We start from the raw sequence: 17,231 nt of genomic DNA, 5'->3' as shown, positions 1-17,231 counted from the left end.
TGAAACTTAATCTGTTTCTCATCTCCCTGTGATGGGTAATCTACATGAAGGATGCTTGTCTGCTATTCCATTAGGTCCAGTGAGAGATCTCTGAGCTGTGTCTCAGTCTTGACTAACGACCTTCATGGTGGTCAATATGCATCAGTGTCACTCCACAGGATAGAATTTCTGGGTTTTCAGCTTGCCTTTTAAATACTTTTAGGGAGATACATTAAGACATCCATCCTATGTTTAAAAATATCATTAGTGGAAAAAAGTGAAACGCTTAAATCGGAGATCACAGGAATAGGGATATCTGTGCGACAGTTTGATTCTGCTGTGTATGTGTGCTGCTTTTGCAGTCATTACTTACATGGTCACCTTTGTTTGACACAGCACTCCATTTAGATTGAATGCGCACACTGAATATCGGTACAGATAGACTTAAAAATTACAAATTCAGTTCTTTGTTAATTGAGACTGGGAGGCTGGACCTTGGTGCCATGTAAATTGCATATAACAATTGAAGTTGTGATATTGGCCATCCGTCTTGTTAGAACATCAGAAGTAAAATTAGCTAAACCAAATAATTACTGCTTTTCCATGTGGTATTAAATACAACAGGAAAACATTAAAAGGCTCCTAAAAGCAAGGTGCAATATTGTGGGGATCATAAGCAAGAAACCTGCTTACACTTAATGATTATTATTATTTTTTTAATGTCACAGAAAAAAAACAGCTAGAATTTTGCTGTAGACTGGAAGAATATGATTCCAATGTATTAGGAGTCCTGAGTATTGCCTTAAAAATACATCATGCATACATTTTATTTTTGTTTGCAAATATTAATATTCCAGATAGATTTCATTCTTTCTCCCTCCAATATTGATTCTTAACCATAAGTCACAAAGGAAAGAGATTCTTCCCCATGACTGCCTTCCTTAACTTATATAATATAGATTCTATTTTAAAGTCATACAGTTCTTTGATAGTACTTTCTAAGCTACAGGGGCAACTGTATGCAGAAAACACTTGGAAGTTACAGTATTTCATCTAAGATTTCAGTGTGTGAAACCTGTTGCATCACACACATGCTTCAATTCCTTCTTTGAATCTATTTTCTTATAATTTTATTACATTAGAAAAATAACGACTGTAAAAATAATAAGCTTTGATTGTTCTGCTGTTTTCCAGATCTTAATAAGTTGTGGTATTATTTGTAATTTTTTCTCCGTCTCAGATATTACAATAAAATATGGCAATTTTAATGTTAAAAAGTAAGATCCCCCCCCAATCAAAAGCATCTGGCAAAGAAATCTGCCAGACTTACTACTGAGCAGTTGTTATTGGCTGCAGCGTTTCCATATCCTGATTATAAAGCTTATTTCCTCACAATTCTCTGTTTTCATCTCTAATTAAAATGATATCGTTGAAGGTCAGGACAGGGACGTATTAATGTTTTGTTCAAAACATACTTGGATTTTAATTGTGTGACTTGTGCTAACAATATAGTTGACATGTCTAGATCAGTCTGCTGCAAAAAATGCTCATTTCAAAGTGTATCGATTACCACTTTATTTTTACTCTGAAGCTTTACTAGCTTAGCTTACTGCTTTTTGTTCTAGCTTAACTTACTGCTTATTCAAAGCGTTAATTCAGTGTTTTTTAAATTTTTTTAATTTTCAGTCAGTTATATCACTTTTAGAACTGAGAGAATATCAAGTCTGCATTGCAAAGAAAAATGCTCTTTTAACTGAGATGACTTTTACATGTTAGCAGTTCTGCTTTAAATCCATTTTGAGACAAGGCATTCAAATTCAGTAAGACATGCATTATATTTCTTCTTTTTTCTTTTCTGTTTGTGAGATCTAAATTTTTAGCATGTTGTAATAAACAGTGGGCTTTTTAATGTTCCTGTTGTATTTTCTCAAAGAAATTGCAGATTAAAAATCTATCTTCTATTTGAAAAGCCTCACTAGCTAATGTTCGCTGTTCCTTATTACAGATGATTCCGAAGCAGCAGCGTTAGCTATATCTAGCATTTATGAAGAAGGGCACAGCTGAGCAATACTATTTGCATAATGTGAATTATAGTTTATAATCAACCAAAATAAAAAGGAGAATAATTAATCACTTATTTTTGGTTACTATTTTTTCCCCTGGAATTATTTTCCCAAGACTTGCATTAGGGGGCAGCAAAGTCATTTAGTTGAACCAATTTGCAGCCATTTCTAAGTATTTCATGCTGTCACTGCAGTCTTTAACATTTTTGTTGGGAATCACATTTTCTGTGGATGTGTTGTATTGTTGCTGTTGCAAAGCCTCAGTATAGTGCATCTTATTTTTAAAGCACTGAATAAGCAAACGTGAATAGTTCTTACACAGATTCTTCATTTGAATAGCTATTGTTGTAGTTATGCAAATGAAGAACTAAAGCAAGAAGATTAAGTGGTGTACTGAAAAGGTGTTTAATGACTCTCAGGGTCAGAATTTCAATCTGAAATAACAGTTTCTGATTTCTAGATTTGGACTATTTCGGATAGCATTTCAGCTATCTGTATGTCTCTCCCTTCCTGAAGGTAAAACAGAAGGTAAAGAAAACTAATAGAGTGTGCGATACAAGTTTTTGTCAAAATACGCTTTTTTTTATCCAACTTATTTAGAAATGATTTTTGAATTCTAGATTTAACAGTTGGAATAAAAATACAGCTTTTCATGAGAATTTAAATAGTTGTGTTTTAAAGAATGCTGACCATTTTTAACCACTGTTAAAAATCTAACCACTGTAATATTTTGTTCCTTACTCTGGTGTATGAACGCAAAAGAAATTAAGAATTCTTGGGTGAGAATTCCATGTTGATGCAAGTTGGTATTTGCAAATACTATCTATTACTGTTATTTTAGCATAAACATTACCGAATGTTGGTACAATGGAGCTTAAGGAAACTGTGTCAGAAGAGCAGGCAATTTTTGTGAGATCTTGGGTCCTGGAAAATGTGCGATATCTTGATCCTGATGTTGTCAAGTGTTTTCACCATGACAATTTTCTATTTAATGTATGGACAAGATTGGTATTTAAAGAAGGCTGGCTACTTCTGGGGTAATTATTCTGTATAGAAAGCAGACCACTAAGTCGTAAATCTTCTTTAAGAACTTCGGAAGTTGATTTATCAACTATATTCACATCTCTAATTTGTTGAAAAAACAAGAATTTTAAGGACAAAGAGGAGCTTTGTTTCCATCTATGAATGGAAATAATGAACACCCTCATGCCAAAAGATGGGCATCTTTCAAGAATGTAATTAGTAGCCTGTGTTTCAGGAACCATAACTTCAGCAAAGGATTTAATTGGCTCAGTACTTTCTAAGTCAAGTCCTTACTACAGATCATCTTAGCAGTCATTACCTTATCTCTGACTACCATTGCCTCTTATGAATAGAGTACAGACATGCTACAGTATGGCCCTGTCTGCTTTGGGTCTGTGTGTGTTTTTTTTAATGTAGTTCTACTTGGCTCTGTTCATAGTTTGTTTGGTGTCTCAGATTGCATTGACCTGTTTTAGTCTGGTTTTAGACTTGAATACAGGACAGAAATACTGGTCACAGTTTGCGATCGCACTTTTAAACTAGTTAAAAACAAGGGTTAGAGTTTGATTAGAGTAGGAGGAAAAATTTAAGTGATTCATTGGAGCCTGTTCATCCATATGCTCAACTTTTTGTTCTGAATCTGTCAGTTGCTTTTAATAAAATAATACTGCTTTTCTTGATATGTTTCTGATTCTGTTATGGTAAAGATAAAGATTCCTGAGTTCTGTCTTGTCTTACTATGGGTACAATTTTCATATAAGCAATGAATTTCCAAAGCATATTCTCATTGTCAAACAAAAGTAGGACTCGGTCTGGCAAAGCACTTAGGTATATATTTAACTATTAACGTGAAACTGTTGCATTTGACTGCAGTAGAACTGCTTCCATATTTCAAACTAAGCACATACTGAAGTGCTGTAGTGGATTGATGTCCACATGTACTGCCAAGGAAGAGCAACAAATTTGCATTATATTACTGAGCTAGACCCTCTGATACAGACAGACATCGGCAAAGTCTTCAATTAAAAAAACAAAATCCTATTTATAATGCAAATATTTAGCTATTTAAACATATGCACCCTAAATATCACAGAGTTAGTTTGAAAAAAGACAGCTGTTCATTTTCAGTTGCTCTTATGGTGAGTCTTAATATGTTATGCTAGATTGGCAGTTGCTTTAGAAATGTGTATCAGGCTGGGACCTCCCTGCAGACCTGCAGGGCTGCTTGCCCATGAAGTACAGGTTGGAGGGAGAGCTGGAGGAGGTGAAGAATTACAGTGACACAAAGTGAGAAAATAAAATGTTCGAACAGAGCAGCAGCGTGAAGAGGTCTGGGCTGAGAGGAGCTCCCTTCGTTTAAATGTCATAATCTCCAGATGATACAATTCTTACAGAGTTTGTGACATTAGTAGCTTGTACTAAGAAAAAACCTCCAAATATATGCAAATGAGTTTTTTTCTTTTTAAAAGGTGTTTTATTAAAAGAAGTATTTTGAAAAAACAGCCATTGACAATTTTTGTGCTAGAGATTAGTGAGGTGATTATAAGGGCTGTATAAGCACTGTGTGTATGTAATACAGCTGCATACATCTTCAGGCAACTGGATCTTGGGTTTAAGTCAAGCTGTTTTATCAGTGCACATAAAGTTTCAGGTAATTTTTCAGAAAGTGAAAGATATATCCTTTTAAATCAGCATGTGTGATCAGCCTAAATCTGCTTTACAGAGTTGGGTATTCAAACGAAGAATACTGCTGGAGTCTGACACTGATATATTAGCTAATGTTGGTAACATGCTGGGAACTACCTGTGTGCTGTAACACTGGAAGGCAGTCCATTAGTGCCTGAATTAATGCACTCGGGGACTTTTAATTCTTCACGGAATCTATTTCCATATTTAATTACGGGAAAGTCATAGAAAAAAGTTACAAAGCACCTTCTTCATCCATTTCGTTGTCAACGGGAGTGGCGATTAGTAATTCTTCTTCAAGTTATATTGCAGTGTTCACTTAAAATAATGCAGCTCCTTGCTGAGTTTGCTCCAATTAAGCCATATTTTATTTGCTAATGACTTACCAAGTTGACAATGACCTTGAAGTTGGTATTGTCAACACTTCTTGGCATAAAGAGCTAGGTGATTTAGAGTTATTAAGAGTGCATCAATTTATTCTTTAGTCTTTGTCGGTATTTTTAAAAAGCTTTTAAATTCCATTACAGATGGGATACTTTACCTGAGTAATGTACGGGTTAGTAAGTTAAGTAACAGTTGATTTATATTATTTTTACTGCAGATTTTAAAGGTGTGTGTGTGTGTGTGTGTATATATGTATACACACACACACAAGACAACGTTATTATTCCTGAGTTTGAAAAAGTGTACTAAACTGGTTCATCTTTAAAACTGAGTAGCTTTAATCACTACAAATGCAACTTATTACTGTCACAATTCTGTTTGCCATAAGTTTCTTGTATAAATACATTTATACATACTTAGATATTGAATTTCAGTATCTTAGAAGTTATACTTTATCATGGTCTGGCAGAAAAGCATAAATTTAACAGAAAACATGATTTATTTCACTATATATAAAACAATAGTTGCTACTATAATTGAACAGAATAAATTGCTGATTCTTTATGAATCCTTGGTAATTTAAGATGAAGCAAGATGAATAATAAAATTCTCTCTATATAGTTTATAACTGTTTATTACCTCATATTTATGTTTTAGTAATAACACAGAACACCTATGCCATTAGGTGTAATTGAAAGTGGGCTAGTTTTTGAACATTTTAGGCAATCGATTATCTTTAGGACTAATGACTGGGATGAGGAACACAGTTTTGTCATTAAATGGATTTCTTTACTTCTCAATTTGTTTTTTTAATCATATTTCTCCTTCTGGAGACTGATGTTGCATGTCTTTTTAATTCAGATGCACTCTTCATACATAATTACGCTGCCAGTTCATGCTTATTTGCTGCTGGGAACTATCATTCGTTCCCGTTTCCTCACATTTTTATATTAGATTGTACCTATCTTCAAGAAAAGAAAGACCTCAGTAAGTTTAAAAAGAAGTGGATGTTACTACTTGAAAAAATATTTTGTTAAATGTAAATTTCTGATTTGATGCCTTTAACCTATATTAGATTTTACTTGTTCTGATTATTGTTCCATACGCTGAAAATATTATTCACTGCATGCCATTAGGAAAAAAAAAAAGTAATCAAACCACCATCTTTCCTTAGTCAGATGTTTTAAGAGTCTACCCCTTTTGTTTTGCCTTCAAGAAATGAGTTAATATGCAATAAAAATTGACTTTAATGGGGCCATTGTGATGTGCATATACCATAACTGAGAAACCATATGATCTAATTACTGTAACCCTTTTCTTTCTTAACCCTTTGTTTCTGTTCTCAGTCTCTGTAGTTTGTCTAAGAGAATATTACATGGCTTCTGGGCTAGAGACTGTGAAGTGCCTAGGATACTTCCAGGTATTGAAATGTTGAGTAACAGTAGACATTACCTAAAGGCCTCATATAGCAAGCACCGATTTCAGTTTAAAAAGATATTTAAGCATGTACATAAATTATAAATACTCAAATGATTTTCATCTCTTTAAGCTAAAAAAAAAAAAAAGCTCTTAAAATCATTTTCCCAATTTTACAGTAAACAGTAAATCAAGTGCTGAACATTCTTCTGTAGATGTTAAAATATGGCCAGAAATGCCAATCATCAGTAGACTTCTGGATGATGTATTCCTTTAGTAATGTATTGGTTTTCTGCCACATTAATGTTACATATTTGTAAGTATATGTTTGTCTGAATTAACAAGGGATTGGGATAAATAATTTTCCTTAAGACTACTTAGTGTGACTAATATTTTAAAAGCACAGACCAGTTTTAATGTTTTGTTCATTTTGGGGGGATTTTGGCTTTTCAATGCAAAATCCTGACTCCTCAGTGCAACAAGCAGTGATACTTGAAGTTGCTCATAGTTTTCAAACGTTTTTTCAGTCACATGAAGCTCACTGCCCTGTAAATAGAGGACATCTGCAAAAAGGAACATCTGTGCAGAATAGGAGATAATGACTGTAATGTTTAACTTTTTTTTGGTTGTTTTTTGGATTTGCAAAACTGTTTTCTATACCATAATAGTGATTTGTTTCTGTGATAATGAAAAGTGTACAATTCTATGAGGTGTTTAATGTCTAATATATTTTTCTAAATACACTACTGTTGTACCATGTGAAGTTCATTTACTTGCCAAGTGTTGCCCTCAGAAAAGAGAAGCAAAAAATGTATAGAATAAATCATCTCATTGATAAGAAGATAATCTGCACATTTTATTCTCAATTGGCCTTTGTATTTTTACAGTTTGCTGTGAGTGATTTTATCTCCTTGCTTTAGACCCACAAGCTGACTTTTTTTTTTTTACAGTTGACTTCCCTCTGGATGGGATTCAATTTGGAGTTCATTTTACCTTTCAGTTGCCAAAGAAATTAAGTCTGACTGATGTGAGGCTACTATCTGCTCGACATTTTCACAGATCATAGAGGAGATGCTGAAGATTAGGGCCATCCAACTCTTAGAGACCCCTGCCAGTGTGGTTTGAATGTACAAGACTTTTCCTGCCATGAGAAGGTTCTGTTCTATCAATAATATCATCTTATTCATTTATTAGTATGATATTAAAAAGTAGATACTTTCACAAAATTAACAAAATAAAAAATTCAGTGTGCTTATTCTTATTATAAAGTTCAAAATAAATTAGATTCCTACAGATCTAATCTTTCACAATTTAATTAAAAAAATCTATTCTGTACATATCTAGACATTTTCTTCTGTTATGCATTAAAACTGATGCCTTGCAGAAGCCGCTTGATGGTGCTATAACCCTTTTACTCTGAAAATTAACTTTGTGTCTTTGGGAATAATGGTGTATTGACCACAGAGAGAAAAGACTTGTTTGAAAACATGTAAAAATTGTTGTGGATTATCTTGGTGGGTTTGGGATTAGTGACTGAAATTTTAGATACCCAATATATTTGCTGAACTGGTTGCTTGTTGATCTTGAAATACACATTTATGAGCCATGTTACTTTGGTTCTTGTGTTATGTGTATATAGCATGGTTTTGATTCTTTAGACAAGTAATAACTCAATTGGGATAGTAATTTGGGGTAAGTGAGGTAAGATATACCTGGTTAATAAGAAGAACTCTACATGTAATCTCTGAGATATTTTTCATGGATATTTCCTTGTACCATCCTAGGAGAAACAGCTTTTGCTAGGGAACAAGCATATCCCAGTCAGTTCTTTATCAGAGTCTGACTTGCATCTTTTTATCATAAAGATATATTTTTTGGGAGGTGGGGGTTTGCAGTGAACTTTCTCAATTAAAGTACTCTTCTTATTGGATTTCATACTAACCCCTGTAAGCTCTGCTGCAAATTCCGGTAGTTTACGGTTTGTATTTTTGCATGATTTTAACTAATGCAGGGTGACCTTTAATAGTCTAGACTGAATATCAGGTATATGCATAGAGCTGAATACAAAGCTGAAAAGTCAGTAATTAAGTGAAAGCAAATATTTCTACATACCTTTGTGAACCAAAGCGCCTTTGTAAGGCAGTGTGTTCTTTCCGGGTTAGTAAACTTCTTTCAGCCATTTACAACTCATGACTATAGTATAAATACATTCGTGTTTGAAACCAACAATTTAGGCCCAAACGTGTGTGGGAAGACTATGACATCAATAGTAGAACAAAATGATGCTATGTGAACATAAAATTTGAAATTTTTTGACGTACTTCATGTGAAATGGAACTGTTGCTTCTGGTCTAGCTTCCATAAAACCTGTTGAATAGAATATAGCTGGACATATATTTGGCAACTAGAAAGATGAATACGTAGATGTGTGCAGACACTGTAATTGGACAGATGAGGGGTCCATTGAGTAGGATCATAGTGCTGAAGGCTGTGACTGCTTGAGATGGAATATGATAACCTAAGTTTTGTTATATTTGCCATTCTTATGCATTCTATTCTGTACTATTAGTCCATATAGTTTGGAGGTAAATTGTTAATCAGTGCTTTCTTTTCTATGTCAATTATTACTGCGTCTCTGGGAGAAATATCTATGGTCTGCTTGGTGTGTTGTGTATGACTTAAAGAGCAACTCTGAGTAGGAACTAAAATGAAAAATCTGACTTAAATAAATGTGAAAACACTGAAAAATTATGTTTCTACAGTGAAATATGCTCTCTGGAATCACAAGCTGTCTACCTGCTGGACTGCATTGGTATTGGCTGGAGTCAATACTCTTGAAGCTCCATTAGCTTATAACTGAAGCTATTGTTCTCTGTAGTTTCAGCATTACCCATCACAGTACCATTAGTGAAACAGACTGATATTAGTGGAGAAACTGGTAGTTTCATGATCGCCATTTACAGTGAAACTGGGGGGAATTGTGTAAATGAGGTGAAAACCTGCTTGGAGGGCTTTGGAATATAATAAAATTAAACCACTGTGTGGTTTATAGCAAGCTATATACATACAAGACTTGCTACAGCATATAAATGCTTATGCTTTATTATATATATATTTATAGCATATAAATATTTTTGGCTAGTAAATACTATATATTTTAGCTGTGTACTTTGTAGAGAGGGCAAATGTGGCCAAGAAATTGAAAATACTCAACTTTTTTTTTTTTTTTTTTTTCTCCCCTCCCCTTACATCAGGATGTTAATTACTCTACTTTGAAATATAAAGGAATACATTTTGGTAATTTAACTGGAAAACGCTGTGAATTTAAACTTCCAGAAGGGCCAGGACCTGGGCAATATGACTTAACTCAGTAAGTAACAATATGCCAGGACGTTTTGTTTTATTTTTAGCTGGTGATTCCAAAATTGTTGTTTGTTCTTTAGAATTAGTTTGATATAACCAAAACATATTAACATATTTTAGATAAAACTAAATGATATATTTTATAATAATGTTTTTAACCTTTCTGCTTGCAGTGGGCATTCAGGCTCATTTGCTGTTATTGAGCTCGTATACTTCATGAAGACTTCCCTTTCACATATGCAGACATTTTTACTTGTTTCACTGGAATCTTAATCCTTGCAGTTATTAATTTTGCTGTGGTTTCAGAGCAATGAACACGATTTTAAAGGTTTATTTGACTGAAAGCCAATTTACTTTATACTTGACGGCTTATAAAAATATAATCTACTTTCAGTAACTTGGCTGAGCTTTTGACTGTTCATCCAGGCTGGTCTTCTGCTGTACTTGATAACCTTTTTGCACATTGGAATGGGCCATTCCTGTGCTTTGAGGAGAGTGTTCTTGAATATCAACTAGCTCAGCTCTCCCGAGCTCCTTTGCCCTTCAGAGCCGTGTCCTGTGGGATACTGCCAAGCAGATCCCTGAGCAAGTCAAAGCTAGGGGAGGTGCTCTGCGGACCTGTTACTGATGGACAAGGAGGAATTTGTGGAGAATGTGAAGGTTGAAGTGATAGTGTAGGGGATATAGGGAAGATGTAAGGAAAGTACCTTTTTTGTAGCAGAGCTTATAGCCATGTTATAAGGAAGGAATTTTTATAAGGAATTCATGTCTGTAAATTTCTGTGGAAGTGCTTATTAAGGTACTAAAGATTATATATTTCTACTACTCTAGAAGTGCTCATTAAGATAATATAAAAAGGTGAGTATCACCATTTCTTCCTTCTCTGTCTTATGAGTACAAATGACTGACTCTTATTTCTCTTAAAAACAAAAAATGACTGCAGGTTTCAGATTGTGCATCCTAGTCTCATACTTTACGGTGAAATAGTTAGTGTGAAAAGTTTAGGAAAGACAAAATTCTTAAAATCTCTTGCAGTGACTCCGTTGGCTGGTTTAAGGAGCAGTGTGGTCAGTCTGCTGCCGTTGTGAGTTGTGTTTGTGGGTGTGGAATGCCCTGTGCTCATTAACAGAGACACCTAAGCATGTAGCTCTGGTCTGTGAACTCCAAGCCAATGATGTGAGTGTAGAACGCAGAGTCCTGCCAGTTTGAATCTTTGTCTTGCCTTAGATGCCTAAATCACATATTCCTGGTATAGGCTCTTAAGCCCTGGAGATACTCTTAACAATTTCATTCTTTAATACCTACTTAAGCCTACTTCTGAAGATAAGAGATTCTATGTAATGTTTCTTAAGTGTTGATGTCTGTGTCTGAGCAGGGATGGGCTTCTAGGCATATTTCAGAGGCCCAGGTCTATGGATTTTGGGAATAAAGTTAAAAATAAACATTACTTATGCCTATATATTTTACTAATCTACTGATTATGGCCTTAGTTTTCAGACTCCTGCTTTGAGAAACAGCAAGTTCTTTAGATGTGGCAGAGAGAAATACTTTAATTTGTGTGCCTTATCTGCAGCTGATTGGTCTTAATTTGCTGTCCAAGCATCTGCGATGATTTAAATCCTTTCCAGGCTCTTCCCCAGACTTACTGGAATGTCGTTTGAAGTAGTCATAAAAAAAATACTTGTATACGTAAAGTGATTTCCTTAAAATCTTTTTCCTTAAAACTAAATCGTGAAAGGGCTCTTTAGAGAGTTGCTGCTACCAAGAGAGTTTGCTAATTTTTTAAAAAGTTTCTGATATAGATGAATCTGTTTTGGCTAATTTCAGTGTTAAGGCCTGATTTAGAATAAGGACCTCATAACTCACTTGAAGCTTTGTTCTACATGAGTTTCAGTAACATATCTCAGAAGTCCTGTGTTCTCTTGTCTTTGCATGCTTTTTATTAACAACTGCATGGTTTTGCCATTGTTGAAACATGACTTGTGTTGTTTCTTTGGGCTCACAGAGTATTTGCAGAATATGGTGAGACCTCTCCCATTAATGAGTAATCTAGGCTTTTATTAGTTATTGCAAACAGCAACTGTTTGTAACAGAAGAATATGTTTTCACTAAATGTATTTAGATAGGCATTTAAAGATGAAGGCTCATAAATCTTTCCTTTAACTTTCTAAAGGGAAGCGGCACTGTGTTATGAAAATGTCAACATCAAAAAAGAAGACAAGAAAAGATGTGACCTCTTTATCCCACGATATCATGAAGTAATAGAATTACAGGAAGAAAAGAAGGTAATGCCACTTCAGCTTTCTCCTACTACTTAAAAAGTAATTTATACCTGCACTTCAGGTATGAAGTTCTTATATGCAGGATGAAAAAACACTGCGATTTATACTGAAAATGAACAAAACCAGTTAAGAATGAAAAATTTGCTCTTCTGTTTTACTGTAAATCAGGTAAAATAATTTAAGAGCATAAGTTCTTAATTGTGAGGCTGAGAGTATTTTCACACTTTTCTTGGAAAGATACATCAATTGAATGATTCATAATCATAACTCATCTCAGGATTCATCAAGTTCCAATAAATATACATTAAAATATATTTAGAAGAAATTACCCATGCTGTTGATTTGGTTTCCTTTTAAAATATGTTTCAAACTGAATAAATGTAACATTTTGGATGTTTTTGTATTACGTGGCAGAATTTTGGAGTCTTTAAGAGTGCATGCTGAGAAAGTTATGGTACAGATGCATGAATTCTGTATTTTTTTCCTCTTAATTAAAATGCTTTGTGTTTGTTTATATATTTATATTTTTAGAGATTGCTTTAAAAAAGCACTGTATCACTAACTCCAACTGCATTTTTTTTCCTTTGAGTTTTCCATGTCTCCTGCAAAATTTGTTTCTGGGGTAAATTCTGTATATGAGAAAATCCTCTTCTGTTCTTTTCAACTGTTCTACTTTGATTCTGTCACTATAAAGAATTGTAATGTAAAGGAGATGGAAACCACCAGTTTGAAGGGATCAGTGACAGAAGAACAAGCAGCATCATTATACAAAATTCTGAGCAGTAGAGGTAACTAGTTGGATTTTCATTACACAATGAATAGCTGTTAAGCAGAACAAAAGACAGGAATGTCTACAGCTTTGACAGCCAAAGGCAAATAATTTTGTGCAGGTGAAAAGTTTTGTGCAGGTTCAAAGAACATAAACTTATGTATAACTGTGCTGTGGAACTTCTGAAAAATGGAATTTGAAAATCTTTATATGTAGACACAAAGCTGAGAGGAAACAAATTTATTTTTAATACAAGACCTTTCAACTTTAAGCCTATTATAACTAAGACTGTTGTATCACTGTGCAGAGCTCTTGCAGCTACTTGTGTTAGTGTAGCATAAACTTGCAAAAGCTATCTGATGAGGTCTCTTGACATAATGGGATTTTATTGCAAAGATTTATTGTGAACCACTGTTTCTTACTTGGGATCCTCTCTGACTATAATTAATGGGGATATTAATACCTTATCTCATGCAAAGGGCATAGGACCAAGCAGTGACATGAATGGGTGGAACTGTAATAGTGGGGGGCAGCTGTTTTCTTGGCATATGATCAGACATGTGCCATGTGAAGAGGTCTTAATGCGGGGTTAGGCCTTCTTAGCTCTTTTATATTTCATTCCTTTGACCCAATAAACCAGTTCAGTTTTTCCCAAGTATGTAGAGCTGCCCTTGACATAAGAGGAAGACAGAAACAGTCATATAAAGGAATATACAGGAGGGTGTATAAAAGAGCAGAGATGAGAGGATGAGATGAGTGCTTTTATTGAGGAAAATGCAATGCAGGAGACTAGATAGATCCAGGAAGGAGGGAAGAGTTGGTGGTTGTAGGCAGGAAGTGGTAGAAAAGAAAAAGATGACTAGGTTTGTGCATGTAGGTAGAGGAGGAGAATGTATTTTTGTCTATCTGGATTAAGGTAAATAAAAAAAAAAAAGGCAAAGGAATATTGCTTTGTATTTTCAGATTACAGAAAATACCTTGTGGCAGTATTCTTTGTTTGATAAGTGTCAATCATGAAATTTTAGTATAAAAATAAAATTATCAGATAAAAGCTCTGTTAAATAAGAATTGAGAGTACATCCCGGTAATTTATGCAGATTAACAATCTATTGTAATTAACCTAAAGAAATACTAGTACTTCAAGGTATGAAACAAAAAAAATCTTTCATCCTTAACTAGGATGCTACTGTTAAAGGGTGTGTGTGTGTGTGTGTGTGTGTGGGGGGGAATATAGCCATGTGAACAATCAACTGATCTCAGCCCTTTGCTTTGGGATTTAATGCGGTAACTGTAAACATAACCCTGAGTTTTGGGACTGGATTTGCTGGTGTCCAGGAAAGAATAAATGCTGATTTGTGCTTTTCCTACTGTCAAGGCATTCATGACGTTTATTGTCCTGTGGATCCACAGATTTCTGTTAAGACTTGAGGTTACAATGCAGCCTTTTTATTAGAACAGCCACAGAGCAGTAACTTGATCTCTCTACAGTATTTTTTTTCCCCTCCTCTCTCCACAAAACTTGTAAGAATTTTGTATCAATGAAACTGTAGGCTCTGTGTCAAATTTGGTTAAGACTGACGAGCAGGTTCAAAATTATTACAGAAGAATGACTGGACTTGCATACATACAAGAGATAGCTACATACAAGAGATAGCGTGTCCTGGTGATCAGGCTGCAAACTGGAATATTTTTAATCATCAATTCATTCTGTTTTAGGATCACAAACTTTGAAATGTTCAGCTATAATTATGCTTATTACAGTATCCCTCCTGGGAAAGGCAAGGGTTTTCTTTCTGAACTTACTGTGAATTTTCATGTCTCAGAATTTTTAGATTTCTTCTGAGTTAAACTTTAATCTGAATTTCAATAAGTTAGAATGTTGTATTTGGGTGTAATACATATATAATGCATTTTACTTGGATTTTTCTACAGTCAAAACTGATCCTCTCCCACCTCTTTTTGGTGGGGAAATTCATATAAATAGTTTCATGAAAAGAAATAAAAGGAGACTTCCCAACTGAGTGAAATTTGCAGGATTGGTCCCTGATTTTTAGAGTATGATTACTACTAATGCTAAATTTGTATGATAATCTCTTCCCATCATGACCCCTCCCTCCAACCCAGATTTTTGGGGGGGAGGGTGTGGAGGGGAGTTTTTATAAGGAACTGCATCTTTTAGCCAAACCAGATGCAAAGTAAAATGGACTGCTGGAAAAGTTATCAAGAGGTAAAATTGTAATAGTCTTGCTGGAAGTGCAGGGGGAAAAAAAAAATCTCTGAAAGTATTGAGAGACTTTTAAATTTCATTTTGCTTATGTTTAAAGTGGAAAGTTAGTAAAAACAAACAAACTACAGAAATCTTGACAATTTCTTCTGTCCACTCATTTTCTTGCCTTGTCTGGCTGTCTGTAGTCACAGTAATGTCCTGAAAAGAAAGTCACGCTATGTTTCAAGAGAGTAGACACTGGACTTTAATACAGCCTTTTACTAATACAAAAAAGATTTTGGGAAAAAATTTGGTTAGGTGACTAATTCTGGCATTTTGTGAGGTGTAATTGAAAATAATCTTTATACAATGAGTAGGATGTGTACATCTTTACTTTATTGCAGGCATTTAAATTGATATGTAAACTTTGCTGATCCTAATATATTTATAGCAAAATTTTTGTATTGTTAAATGTGTACTTAAAAACAATGTAAAGTACTATGGTCTTGGAATTTCTAAATTAAGTAATTTATAAATCCAAAAGCATCTGTAAGCTATTCTTAAACTGGGAAGCAGGAAAGGATGTGAGAAATTCCATCTTGCCTTTTTTTCTTCTCTTTCCTAATTTCTTCAACTCTGCCCCTGCAGCAAGTTCTTTCCTTTCCTGTAATCACGCTTTGTCACTGGGAGCTAATGAATATAGAGACCAGAGGGAGTCAAGCAAGGCCAGGGTGATGGCCCACAGCCTGTGTGTTTGTGGTGAGCAGCTGGCCAGGTAGGACCTATGTTATCCTTCCCACCCGCCCACTTTCCATGCAATAATGAGCCAGGCCAGGAGGAGGGGATGCAGTGTGGCAGCCTCTGCGGCACCAGCAGAGTACAGCATTTCCTATTCGCAAGGAAGCTAAAAGTTTATGATGGTTCCAGAAGAATCTGAAGACTTATGGAAGATAAATCCAGTGGGTATTCCTCAGTACAGAGGAATGACATCCTGCTCAGGTTGTTCCTATGCTGCAAATGGGTAAAGGCGAGGAGAGCATTAGAAAGAAGTCTCATCTGCTTGCCCTGTCCTTATACTTATCTGCAGAGCATGTGCCCTGACAACATTTAGAGAGATGGTGTTGGCCTAGGTGAACATTTGGCCTTAGTATGGCTGTTTTTATGTATGAAGCCCAGGCTTGTTAGCTAGAGTTAGGCTGTCATGGAATTGGGCCGTAAGAAATGTCAAGAAAAAGCAGATCCCTGTATAGGTGGAGGGGTAAGGAAAGGACAAGTGGAAAACTTATCCTTTGGGCAAGTGCAAAACAAAATCTTCCTGAATCATTTCAGACAAAGAACTGTAGAACCAGATTTCACTTGGTAGCACTACTAGCATAGTACTAACAAAAATGATCACAGCTCGGAGAAGTGCTTTCAGTTTCTCATTTCTTCGTTAATACCGATGGCTTCCAGGTAGTCTTGCTTTGATGAATACCTCTGAGAGTGTCAAGGAACAAGAATCTGAGCTGAACATGTGTCAAAAATGTTGCGCTGATGTGAAAAAGGCAAGTGCTGTATTGACATGTGTGCATAGAAGTATAACCTGAAAAGCATTTGAAATAAGTTCTGCTCTGTGTAGCACTAAGTATTATCTGGAGCATGGCGTCTCATTTAGAACACTTAAATTCCGAAAAGATACGGACAAACTAGAGGTAGTTCAGAGAAAAATAATGGGACTGATGAAAGATTTAGAGAATGTGCATAAATGGAAAAGAAGGATGAATTTTATTTAAAGAACAAAGAGGGAGCCACTGTAGTAGTCTTCAGGCAAAAGGTTGTTGAAGAGAGGGAAGGAATAATCTGGTTTCTATATCCATCTATAATCAAAATCAGAAGAAAGAGCAAACCTCTTTCATTTCCCATTTCTTTATTGTGCTTAAGCATATGTGTATCAAACTTGCAACATATGCGTAGTCCTATCAATTTCAGGATATCCTGAAGTTACAAATATGTTTTTGTACCATACTAAATAAAACAGCACTGTTGTCTCTGTGTTGGAGATAGGCCTTTTGCCAGTCTGG

The 17,231-nt window shown here is 35.0% G+C and overlaps 1 protein-coding gene across 1 annotated transcript in view; it reads left to right on the top strand.

Annotated features, from left to right (window-relative positions):
- Positions 1-17,231, top strand: part of STPG2 (sperm tail PG-rich repeat containing 2) — an 87,764-nt gene that overhangs the window by 8,389 nt on the left and 62,144 nt on the right. Inside the window, 2 exon segments of the mRNA XM_067297016.1 lie at positions 9,806-9,921; positions 12,088-12,199. Coding sequence (XP_067153117.1) covers positions 9,806-9,921; positions 12,088-12,199 — 228 coding nt within the window.

The sequence above is a fragment of the Apteryx mantelli genome, chromosome 5 (genome assembly GCF_036417845.1).
Source record: "Apteryx mantelli isolate bAptMan1 chromosome 5, bAptMan1.hap1, whole genome shotgun sequence".
Taxonomy (NCBI): Eukaryota; Metazoa; Chordata; class Aves; order Apterygiformes; family Apterygidae; genus Apteryx; species Apteryx mantelli.
Note: the sequence above shows the minus strand (reverse complement) of the source record. Positions and strands in the feature narration are given on the sequence as shown.